Source organism: Apium graveolens, chromosome 6, assembly GCF_009905375.1.
Source record: "Apium graveolens cultivar Ventura chromosome 6, ASM990537v1, whole genome shotgun sequence".
NCBI classification, from domain to species: Eukaryota; Viridiplantae; Streptophyta; class Magnoliopsida; order Apiales; family Apiaceae; genus Apium; species Apium graveolens.
In genome coordinates, this window is record NC_133652.1 from 58,562,885 (window position 1) to 58,576,561 (window position 13,677).

Consider the following 13,677-nt stretch of genomic DNA (forward strand, 5'->3'; position numbering starts at 1 on the left):
TAGGCAAGTTAAATATATAAACAAAATTCCTTTATAATTTCTAGACATGATAATTATTTCGTATCTTGTACCATTGTTAAAAAATGATAGAGAATGACATGAAAATTTAGAGCATACAATAGTACCTTTATTACGAAACATTTATTTATATTACAATTCTCACAATGTAAGAGATTTGCAGTGTACACATTCTGCCTCATTGTTATTTTAATTTCATAACAGAAATGTACTGAAAAAATATCCAAACGAGCACCAATTGAAATACAACTACATGCTTCCTCTGTTCACGCAAAACGGCGTAACAATGACATAATCAAAATATGAAATACGACATTGTGCTATAGCAGTCTATAGGGGCGAAATAGATTTTATTAGGGGAGTATTGGTGTCGACCTTGCTTAGTACAAACAACTCCAACTCCTTTTCAGTCCTTTCCTTTCGTTTTTTTGCCTTATGAGCTTTCATGAACTCCTCCATGTACATTGTCCGCAAAATTACAATGTATGTGTATACTGTAATTTGTTAAATGAAGTGATTAGTGTATGGTCAACATACCTTCTACTTCATCCTCTTTGTCTCTATTTGCTTATGTATGCATTAATCAATAAGAGAAGTAAAATAATTATACCAATTCGTTTTACAGAACCTAAGTTGTAGCCGGAGTCTTACTTGCCAAAACATGTTGCGATCCTACATTCTCTTCTTTTATAACCTGTAGTTCTGCTTCGAAATCACATTTATGAGCCTTGCCAATATGAAATTATGAAAACAAATATTTAAAATAGACTTGGCCTAGCCCTTTTAAATACCACGGTTTTAATCCAAACATTTCTTATTTTTATGAACATTTCTGTTGGAGTTAATCTTTAATATTTGATTACCTTATTTAGTCCAACTGTTTGTTTAAGTAATTGATTTGGTCATTATATTTCAGAGAGATTTTAGGAGTGCCAACAAATAATGATAGGAGTGGAGTAATATTAAGAAGGTGGTGTGATTCTGTTTTCCTGATCTGTTGCCATAATGTGTGGTGTTTATTTTCTTTATAAGCTTTGTTTTTTTGTTCCATAAAATATTGAGAAAGAGTTGTTGCTCGAAGTACTTTGTCTTATGTTTAGTTTTACATATTTACTCATCTGGTGTCAAATAATTACAATATTGTGGTATCAGAGCCATATAGGTTGCAGTAGTACGTATGTCAAAAATACAGACAATGGATATGGGAAAGAGCAAAGGAGGATCAATGGGCTTGAGTTACCCTATGTTGACCAGGACGGACTATACCGTTTGGGCAATGAAAATGAAGGTGCTTATACAAGCACATGGTGTTTGGGAGGCGATAGAATAAACAGATCCAAAGGCATAAACCGATCAAAAGGCATGTGCAGAAGAACGGGTTGACAAAGTGGCTCTTGCAATGATCTATCAAAGCATTCCAGAGGAAATGTTACTTTCTCTGTCAGATAAGAAAAAGGCAAAAGATGCCTGGGAAGCATTGAGAATTATTAGTCAAGGTGCAGACAGAGCTAAGGCGGCCAAGGTTCAGACTTTGAAGGCAGAATTCGAGACTCTTAGTATGAAAGAAACAGAGTTATTGGATGATATATGTATGAAACTTAATGGACTGGTGACAAACATTCGAGCCCTTGGAGAAGATGTGAAGGAAACTTACGTGGTTAAGAAATTGCTTCGTGCAGTCCCACAAAAATTCTTACAAATAGCGTCCACAATGGAACAATTTGGGAATTTAGAAACAATGAAGGTAGAGGAGGTAATTGGTTCACTAAAAGCACATGAAGAAAGGATAAAGGGAAGTACATAAAATGTGAATAGTCAACTGCTACTCACAGAGGAAGAATGGATTACAAAAGAAAAAAATGAAGGTAAATTACTTCTTACCAGGGAAGAATGGCAAAAATGTATGAATCGAGGAAGTGCTGAAGGAAGCCATAACATGAGAGGTCGTGGTGGGAGAGATAAGAGCAGAATCAGATGCTATAATTGTCACATGTATGGACACTATGCTGTTAAGTGTCGAAGAACAAAGCGTGACAAAGAAGGGAGGCAAAAAGCTCTTATGACAAGGACTGGAGATGATGAATCAACACTCTTGCTGGCAAGCCATAGAAAAGAATTGATGCTGAATGAAGATAATGTGACACAAAGCTGTTGATAGATGGGAAGACGAAGAATACAAATTCAAATGTGTGGTATCTGGACAACAGGGCAAGTAATCATATGACGGGGGAGAGAGAAAAATTCATGGAACTAAATGAGAAGATAACATGAACAGTAAGGTTTGGAGATGGTTTAGCTGTGGAAATCAAGGGAAAGGGACTGATAACCTTTAAGTGCAAAAATGGTGAAGAACGGATGCTACGTTAGGTATTTTACATTCCTTCTCTATGTAGTAATATAATTAGTTTGGGTCAACTCTCAGAAGAAGGTAATAAGGTTGTTTTGAAGGGTAACTATCTGTGGGTGTATGAGAAAGAAGGGGAATTGCTTATGAAAGTACAACGATCTCCAAATAGATTATATAAACTGATTTTTGAAACCATAAAGTCAAAATGTATATTGACCAAGTCAGATGAGGTAACAAATTTGTGGCACACTCGTTTAGGACATATAAATCATATGTCTATGACACTAATACAAAAGCACAAGATGGTATAAGGTCTGCCTAATATGTCAATGCCAAAACAAGTTTGTAATGGGTGTTTGATATCAAAACATACAAGAAAGGCTTTTCCGCAGTAGTCAAGCTATAGTGCAACAAAAGTTCTACAGTTGGTACATGGTGACTTGTGCGGACCTATAGAACCCACTACGCCTGGAGGAAATAAATATTTTTTTCTCTTGATGGATGATTTTAGTCAGGAAATGTGGGTATACATGTTAAAAAATAAGGACGAGGCATTTGATGCTTTTAAGAGGTTTAGAGCCAAAGTTGAAGATGGTGGAGAAAAGAAGATAAGAGTTTTTGGTAGTGACCGTGGAGGGGAATTTACATCAAATACATTCAAGGCTTATTGTGAGGACTCAGGAATCGGGAGACAGGACACAGTTCCTTATACACCCCAACAAAATGGGGTGATAGAGCGTAGAAACAGGACGGAGATGGCACGTTGCTATTTGAAAGAAAAAGAAATGCCATTATTATTTTGGGGTAAGGCTATTCGACATGCGGTGTATGTGTTGAATCGATTACCAACTCAAGTATTGTCAAGTGAGACACCTTATGAAGCTTGGACGGGAAAAAAACCAAATTTGGGTCATTTACGTATTTTTGGTTGCTTGACTTATATGAAAGTTCCAAGCGTTAATAAAAAGAAATTGGATGAGAGCAGTATTCAAGTAATTAATCTTGGAAGTGAACCAGGCACCAAGGCGTATAGACTATATGACCCTGTGGGGAAGCGTATACATGTGAGCAGAGATGTCATTTTCGAAGAAACGAAGGGATGGTCATGGGCACAACAAGAAAATGATAATTCATGTAATTCAAGTTCATTGTCAGTGCCATAAATACTTGAGAGAGATGGAAATGAAATTGTTATTGAAGAACTATCGGATGTTGAAGAAACATGGGGAGATGAAGTCAGGACACCTTCGCGCACACAAGGAAGGAATGAGAGCAGCACTGAAAGTTCACCATTATCACAGACGTCAGGGACAAGTTTAAGTTCAGACATATATGATGGGAGCACACAGAACCACGCAAATTTAGGCCTCTCTCAGAGATTTATGCTGATGCGGAAGAAGTAGAAATAGATGAAGAACTACTGATGATAGAAGGTGAAGAACCACATAATTATGAACAAGCTGTAAAAGTAAAAGATTGGAGGATAGCTATGGATGAATAAATTAAATACATAGAAAAGAATGGCACTTGGAAATTGACTAAATTACCAGATGGGCGCAAGGTAATTGATCTGAAGTGGATTTTTAAACCGAAAAAGGATGCAAGTGGGAAAGTTATAAAACACAAGGCTCATTTGGTTGCAAATGGGTATGTACAAGAACATGGAGTCGACTATGATGAAGTTTACGCTCCAGTCACCAGGTTAGAAATAATTCGATTATTGTTGGCATTAGCAGCTAAGAACGACTGGCAAGTCCATCATCTTGATGTGAAGACAGCGTTTCTAAATGGAGACATTAATGAGGAAGTATACATTGCACAACCAAAGGGATACATCAAAGAAGGATAGGAAGAATTGGTGTATAAACTTTACAAAGTGTTGTATGGCCTAAAGTAGGCACCACGTGCGTGGTATGCAAAATTAAACAGCTGCTTGGAAAATCTTGGATTCAAAAGGTGTCCCTCAGAACATGGTGTGTACACTCAATGAAATAAGGATGAAGTGCTGATAATATGTGTGTATGTCGATGACATACTGGTGACAGGCACTGACTTGTGAATCATTAAGATTTTTAAGAAGCAAATGAGTCAGGTGTTTGAAATGAGTGATATGGGATCATTGACATATTACCTGGGAATAAAAGTAAAGCAAGAAGATGGTGTTATCAAATTAAAATAAACGAGCTATGCTAAGAAATTCTGGCACAAGCAGGTTTGACATATTGTAATCCAACAAAGTTTCCTATGGATCCTAAGGAGCAATTAACGAAGGATGAGAGTGGCAAAAGGGTTGACAACACCAAGTACAGGAGCTTAGTGGGTGGCTTACAAATTTGGTGCATACCAGACCAGACATAGCATTTTCAGTAGGGATGGTGAGCAGGCATATGGAGTAGCCAACAATGTTGCATTTAAACGCAGTGAAAAGGATATTAATATGTGAAAGGTACATTGGAGCTGGGTCTTTCTTACTCAAGAACAAGTGGAAACAATATCTTAACAGGTTTTTCAGACAGTGATTTTGCTGGTCATGTTGGGGACAGATGAAGTACAGGAGGAATGGCCTTATACTTGAATGAAAGTTTGATAACATGGGTCTCTCAGAAGCAAAAATGCGTAGCATTGTCATCCTGTGAGGCAGAATTTATGGCTGCAACTGCAGTAGCATATCAAAGCATATGGTTGCAGAATGTTCTACAACAGGTGACAAATGAGAAGATTGGACCAGTGACTCTTTACATTGACAACAAATCGGCCATAGACCTTGCCAAGAATCCTGTGTTTCTTGGACGAAGTAAACACATTGATATTCGTTATCATTTCATTCGTCAATGCATTAAGCGTGGTGAAATTGAAGTAAAGCATGTTCCTGGTGAGAGTCAGCTTGCAGATATTTTGACAAAAGCTTTGTCAACTGTAAAATTCGAGAAAATGAGAAAGCTCCTGGGAGTTAATAATGTTGCAAGTCCAATTCAAAATTTAGGGGGAGAATGTTGGAGTTAATCTTGAATATTTAATTACCTTATTTAGTCCAGTTGTTTGTTTAAGTAATTGATTTGGTCACTATATTTCAGAGAGATTTTAGGAGTGCCAACAAATAATGATAGGAGTGGAGTAATATTAAGAAGGTGGTGTGATTCTGTTTTCCTGATCTGTTGCCATAATATGTGGTGTTTATTTTCTTTATAAGCTTTGTTTTTCTGTTCAATAAAATATTGAGAAAGAGTTGTTGCTCGAAGTACTTTGTCTTGTGTTTAGTTTTACATATTTACTCATCTGGTGTTAAATAATTACAATAATTTCTTCTCACATTAAAATTTAAACAAAAGTAAATTTTTCTGCAACCACCTAAGTATTAAGTATCACTTTCCATCTTCCACATTATTCGTTCACAGTATAATCATTTGACGGGAAATTGACCGTACCTGCCTCCTTGCCCTTGACCTGGCTGCAGATTCTCTGTTTCTGATCATACAGGGCTGCTTCCTTGCCGCCACCTTCTCCAACTGACCACTGCACATGTCTGCTGCATTACCATTCTTGTCAAATTTAGGGGAAACTAAACTAGCAGAACTTCTCACCATACGGAACTTCTCGTGGTTGGTATCCACTGGCCATTCTCTCTGGCAGTGGCTGATAAACCGGCACATTTCCTCCCCCTCCTGAAGCAGTAACAACTACACCACCAGGTGTACATGACTGCTGCAGAGGAGGTGAACGATCATGTGCCCGCACCACACCAGCCATAATTAGAAAATCCTCGAGGTTCATCTCTTTCTTTGTTGCCTGATTCTGGGCAGAGTTAACTTCCTAAAAATTAGCAGTATCATTCACTGATGATGTTTCTATCTCGCCATCAGGAAACTATGGATTAGTATTGGCTGTGGCTGCAGCTGTGGGGATTGTGGCTGCTCCCATGGGGGAAGCAGTGCTAAGGGAAATATCGGGGCTTGGGAGAAGTTGTTCAGGAGTTCACCAATGTTCATTGATCCGGAGCATCCAATGTCATCAGAGAATGTGTGTTGAAACACCTCAAGGAGGAAAAAGATTAACGACAATCTAGGGATGAGAGGGCGTGGCTCTCAGGATGTTGTGGGTTTGTCGATTGAAAAGATGATTAAAGACATTCATCATCATATAATTATTGATATAAGCAACGAGGCATGAAACCGAATTGGAGATAAAATAAGATAATAAATATGTACATCTAGTATAAGCAATATTCAGATGCACTGAAAATACAAAGATCACTTATCAACCATGGATTATGTACAGTAGTTGGGAGACTTCTATTGTGAGTGTCCTATATTTCAAATTGGAATTAAAGGATTGTAATAAAAAGAAGTACTAGGTTAGGGAGAGAGCAAACCAAATCTCTGATTTTGCAAAAAGAATGACCAAGTTAATTTGCGAGACTGATTAAAGTTGAATGCTGATTCATAGCGATGAAATGGTCACTACAAAATGTAAAAACTTAATAGGCAGTTTAATTGTGGACGGCTAAACGTTTGCTTCATAAATATTTTATACTATCTTAGTGTATACATATTTATCATATGCTTTAGTATCTGCACAGATAAAGTTAAACTGCCGCGTTAACGTTCAGTTGATAAACATGAATTGGTTGATAAACATGAATGGTATAACGAATAAAAATAAAGCGCGAAAAATGACAAGACTTGTTTTGCTTTCATACAAAGGTAAATAGAGGTATACGATAGTTAGATATAAACAAAATTACTTTGCAATTTGTAGGCATGATAATCATTGTGTGTCGTTTACTTTCGTACTCATAATATTCTTTGGCAAATAAAAAAATCAATTTTTTTATTTGCTTCAACTTAACTGCACAACAACATTTATTTTAATTAAAATTTTCACAATTATTCATTTTTGTATAATATTGGAGGACACAAAAATAATTTTTGCTTCCGGCCTTAAATATTCTAGGGTCGCCCCGATGCCAAGTACTTTTTAGGGAATATCTTTTTTATATATTTGAAGGAAAAAAGAAATATTAAAATATATAGGCACAAAAATTATCTTTGTTAAGAACATGTCTTAAATTATTGTTATATAAAACTATCGAAAAAATTAAAATTCTAGTAGCAACAGAATTAAAAAAAATTAAGGGCACGCCTCATTTTTTTAGGCCTTGTTTGGATTGGGGGTTGAGCAGGTTGGGTTGGGCTAGGTTGGGCTAGGCTAGGGTAGGTTGGGTTAGACTTGGTTGAACGCTTACCTCATTTGGATGCAGTTGCGGAGTTAGTACGGGTTGAACCCTTGTCATGTTTGGTTTGGAGTTGGAGTAAAGTTGGTTTTTATCATGTATAACTTATATATTGAAAAACTAGTGAATGTTTTTAAATTTAATCTAAAAATTTTAACTAAATTTTAAAATATTTTTAAAAAATTTAAAAAAAAATCAAAAAGAAAAAAATGAAAAACTTTAATAGAGACAGAGTGAGAAAGAGAGAGAGAGAATGAAAGAGAGAGGATGAATAAAAAAAAGGTAAGCTGCCAAGACCCCAAATTGAAGTGTTGAAAAGTTCAATTTTTGTATAGCAAATTAACTCCTTTCAACCCTTGATGAACCCTCACAAAACCCAACCCCTGTTTTGACAAACTTTCCCAAACATGATTCTCATGAGCCCGTCCCAACCCAGCCCAACCCCCATCCAAATACAGCCTTAATTAAGAAATACAAAATGTACACACAGTATGTATAAATAGGAATACATAGATAGTTTGGTTATTTGGTATAAATATTACAAATGTCTCATTTTTTTACATATTTATATAATCCTCTTAAGTTAAAAAACATTTGTAACTTAGGGACTTAGAATATCTCTTGACCGACCTCTTATACGATAGTTAAAGTTCAACTTGATTATTTTTAAGGTAAATTAAAAAATGTCTCGAGTAAACTTCAAATGCTCATTAATAGATAGCTCAGCTTAATCACCAGCTTGTCGAGTGAAACCACTGAAAAAACAAATGAATCTTTATACAGTAAATTAATACTCGATAAATTAATAATCTCGTTAAATTAATAATTTCTTATAACCCCGAGCCGGACTCTTTATGCAAAATTAATAATTCGCTAAATTTATAAGATAACATTTTTTTATTAATGCATATAAGTCCCATATAATATATAAATTAATAATTACATATTACATCAAAGTTATAAATTTCTAGGATGCACTTTAATAGTAAGCCTCAATTTTAACATGCTTCTTTTTAAATTTGATGTCGACTTGTACTTTATTTTGAATCCTTTTTAATGCATTTAGAAGATTTGGCGTACTATGTTCAAATTGCAAGAGAAAATTACGTAATGTAATTGTTGCTTTAAGGACATCTTTTCGTGAGACTGACTCCAACTGTGTACTATCATCTTCATTAACTTCATCTTCTTTCTTATTTCCAGACACCGCTAATAATTTGTTCATCATCCCACAATTTAATTAAATTCATAAATATTTCTTAATGTTATTTTAAGTATTCAATAGATGAAAATAAATTATTATTCTGAGAATTGTATATGTTATAAAATTTTAAATAACATATTTTCATAAATTAATAAATTATTAATATATCGATAAATTAATAAATTATTATCGATATATTAATATTTTAATTAATTAATATTTTTTCATGGTACCAAAGGTATTATATTATCGAGGTTATACTATATTAAGATTTTCAAAAGTTTTGTGTAAATGGTGTTATTTGTGGAAAAGCACAAGGTCTGCAACAAATGGTAATGAACGATCTGGAGATAGTCCCGAGATACAAAATTCAAGTAAAGTAATATATTTAAGCAGCTAAATATATAAGCATAGATAAATATTAATAAATAACATTCACATTTGTTAAAGAGTAAAAATCTGTTTCGATCTTTCTCTAACAGTTTAAGATTTTAGATGGATTGGTTACTTAATTTGGTATCAGAGCTCGATTTAAGAAGGGCAGGTTACGTTTCTTACCTTTTCCTCATAATATTATATTTTTTCTTAATCTTCATGCCCAAAATTTATGTATCTATTATATCTTAATGAGCACTAGTGAAGAGACCCAAAAATTTGTACTAAAAATGACATTTTTTGTAAATATTTTGACCCATATTATTGAAATTTGACTAGTGGGTCGCCCATTTTCCTAAATCAACTAATCCTATACAAAAATGTATAGATTCATGTACTATCCACATCTTAAATGGTATTTATAGTTATTAAAAAATCACTTTTCAATATTAAAAAAGATGAAACATATTATGAAAATAGATTTATTATTATACCAAATCAATTATAGATCCAAAATTCATGCTTACAGTAATTCAAATTCAAAAATCATTACTACTTTCCTTGATAATCATTATCTTCTTCCTCTTCTTTCTTTGTTATATGCTATATCAATCAGAATCAAATTCAAAACTCAGAATCAATCTTGAATAATTTTCAATTGCTTTGCTATTGAATATCTGACATCTATTTCAAAATTAAATTCATAATTTCATTCTAATATTCTTCTCATTATCATTTGTATATGTATAGAAGCCATGTATTTTCTTAAATCATTAGCATTACTCATTTAATTAGTATGTTACTCAGATTTGTATACACCAAATTATAATTACAATTTCAATTTCATATATACGATTTTTATCACCTTTATTTGATTTTGTTTATTATATTTGTATCTAATTTGTTTATTATATAGATTTTTATTGATTAATGTTTGATACTTATTGATTTATATTTATATGGAAGAAAGTCAAAAATAGTTGCTCTTAAAGCAGAGGAGGAATCTCCTAAAGTGGTTGTCTCAATGAGGGGCAAAGGAAAGGCTCTCATCATACAGTCTGATTCAAAGTCATCAAATTCTGATGATGATGATTCAGAATTTGAAAATTTATCTGAAGTTGATGTTGATGAAGAGATGATGCAACTGTGTGCTCTTATGGTGAAGGGTATCGCAAATATAACCTATAAGAAATTCAGGAAATGTGGAAGTCCCGAAAACAAAGGGTTCAGAAAGTCTGAAGGCAAAGGAGGAAAGTCTGACAGAGGAGACAACTCAAATGTCAAATGCTACAATTGTGGTGAAAGAGGCCACATCTCTCCTGACTGCAAGAAAGGAAAAAGTGATAAAGGACATGCACTTATCACAAAGAAGAAAAACTGGGAAGACACTTCAGATTCCGAAGATTAGGTGAACTATGTCTTGATGGCAAATGCTAATAGTAGTACTGATGCTGCTGAACTAAAGGTACCTCAATCAACTCTTGCTTTTCATACTGATGATATTTATGAGCTAAGATTATATCTGAAAACCATGTTCATTAGTTTTAGAGATCAGACTTTAACAAATGAAAGATTAACATCTGAAAGTCTTGCTCTTAGAAACAAAAATAACTATTTAGAAAAAAGAGTTAGTTATGTTCCATCAAACTCAGAAAAAAAGATATAAGGCTTTGTATGTTATAGATGAAGTGCTAAAATTGAATAAATCTCTTAAATCTGAACTGAAAAAGGAAAAGGAGATAATCAAAACTTGGACTAACTCTGGAAGAACAACTCAAAAAATCTTAGAAAATGGAAATTGGAAAGAAGGTCTAGGTCACGTAGATGATAAGGAAGAAAAGGAAACTGTGTCATCTAAACCAAACTTTACCAAGAAAGCTGAAAACCCTAAAGTTAATCCTATTAAATTTGTAGCAAAAACTGATGTGTCAAAGTTTGAAAAGATGAATGATTCTAAAATAGAAGTCAAAGAAAAGTCAACTTCTGACAAATTGAAATAGGACAAACCAACTTCAATAAACATAGGTTTAATGACAAAGAAGCAGCTTAAGCATAAGCTGAAAGAGATTAGAAATGTGAACAAGGTAAAAGAAGCTAGGAAAAATAGGAATGGAAAAGAAGGTGTGAATAAAAGCAATAATTATATGCCTGTTCCTAATGCTCCTAGAAAGAAATGCTATAACTGTGGAAACTCTAACCATCTTGCTTCTTTTTGCAGGAAAAATAAAGATATAAACTCTTTACCTCCTAGATCAGGAGTTAAGAGTCAGTCTGTTAGGTTTAAACCACAAAATCCTTATTTTCATTGTGGTAGTTTATGGCATACTATTTATACTTGTAAGGAATATCATAGTTTATACTATGATTATTATCAAATAAAACCTTCTTTGAAGAAAGTTAGTGTAATTCCTTCTAGTGTAAATTCTGATGCGAAGTCTGATATAAAGTATGATAAGAAGCAAGTTAGCATAACTCTGAAATTAAATCCGCTATAAATGCTAACAAACTTAAAAAGGCCAAAGGATCCAAGCAAGTCTGGATCCTTAAAACTAACCAATATTGGTCTTTGTGATTACAGGGCAACAGGAAAGACATCCTAGTTCTGAACAGTGGATGTTCAGGACATATGACTGGAAATAAAACCCTGATATCAGACTTTGCGGAGAAAGCTGGCCCAGGAGTTTCTTATGGAGATGGAAACATGGGAAAGACTCTGGGATATGGCAATATCAATCTTGGGAATATCATAATTAAATAAGTAGCTCTTGTCTCAGGACTTAAACATAATCTTCTAAGTGTGAGTCAAATATGTGATAGAGGTTATCATGTGGATTCCTTTGAACAACACTGTGAAGTTGTAAGTAATTCTACAGGCAAAGTAGTTCTGAAAGGTTACAGACATGGTAACATATATGAATCCAGACTTTCAACAAACTCTGATGGTTCTGCAATCACCTTTTAATTATTAATTCTTTTTCTAAACACTTTAGAAATAATTCTCTCTCTTGATTTAATTTCCAAAAATTAAATTCTTAATTAATAATATTAAGAACTTTTCTTAATTAATTTATAATCAATTAAATCTCATTTAATCAATTATTAAATTTGCCAATTAATTATTTATTTTCTGAAAGGTTACAGACATGGTAACATATATGAAGCCAGACTTTCAACAAACTCTGATGGTTCTGCAATCTGTCTGTTAAGTAGAGCATCAATTGAAGAATGATGGAATTGGCACAAGAGACTATCTCATTTAAATTTCAACAACATAAATGAGCTAGTAAAGAAAGATCTTGTGAGAGGACTGCCAAAATCAGTATTTGCTCCTGATGGTCTTTGTGACTCATGTCAAAAGGCAAAACAAATAAAATCTTCATTCAAGAGCTAAACTGAATCCTCAATTCTTGAGCCTTATCACTTACTGCATATTGATCTATTTGGTCAAGTCAATGTCATGTATATTGCAAAGAATAAATATGCTATGGTTATAGTGGATGAGTTCATAAGATACACTTGGGTGTATTTCTTGCACAAGAAGAATGAAACTGCATCTACTCTAACTGATCATGTCAGATAGTTGGATAAATTGCTCAAAGATTCTGTTAAAATAATAAGAAGTGATAATGGCACTGAGTTTAAAAATTCAATCACGAAAGAGTTCTGCAAAGAGCATGGAATAAAGCAGGATTTTTGTGACCTGGAACTCCATAGCAAAATGGAGTTATAGAAAGAAAGAACAGGACTCTCATTCAAGCTGCACGAACTATGCTTGATGAAGCAAAGCTACCAACCTACTTTTCGGCTGAAGCTGTGCAGACTGCTTGTTTTACATAGAATGCTACACTCATAAACAAGCATGGAAAAACACCATATGAGATGATGAAGAAAAAGAAGCCAAATCTGAAATATTTTCATGTATTTGGATGTAAGTGTTTTATTCTTAAGACTCATCCTAAACAGCTGTCAAAATTTGATCTAAAAGCTGATAAAGGAATTTTTGTTGGATATCCACTTTCCACAAAAGCCTTCAGAGTCTACAATTTAAGAACAAGGGTTACATGGAATCTATTTATGTATCTTTTGATGATAAAAATATTACTGGACTTGAAGATTTCAATTATCATGATCAGCTGAGATTTGAAAATGAAGATTTAAATTCTGATTCTGTAAATTCTGATGACCTAAATCCTGATCATGTAAGTTCTGACGGGATAAATTCTGATGTCATTGAAACTGTGGTAACTACTCCAAGAGAAAATGCACCTGTTCAGGGGGAGCAATCTAATGATCCTACCATATCTCAAGACTCTCAAGAAGCATGAGAACCTGTCAATGGTTCTTCAAGTTCTGATTCATCAAGTTCTGATGAGCCAAACTCTGATAATTCTGGAACCTCTGATTCTTCGATTCCTGAAGAATCCAACTCAAATTCTGAAAATTCAGAGAGCATAACTTTAGGGGGAGCATCAGAAAATGCTGATGGAGACATCATGGATTATG

The 13,677-nt window shown here is 33.9% G+C and overlaps 1 protein-coding gene across 1 annotated transcript; it reads left to right on the forward strand.

Annotated features, from left to right (window-relative positions):
* Positions 1 to 1,417: 1,417 nt before the first annotated feature.
* On the forward strand, positions 1,418 to 1,822 carry LOC141665122 (uncharacterized). The gene has a single exon (XM_074471108.1). The coding sequence runs from the start codon at positions 1,418 to 1,420 to the stop codon at positions 1,820 to 1,822; it is 405 nt and encodes a 134-aa protein (XP_074327209.1).
* Positions 1,823 to 13,677: the final 11,855 nt, after the last annotated feature.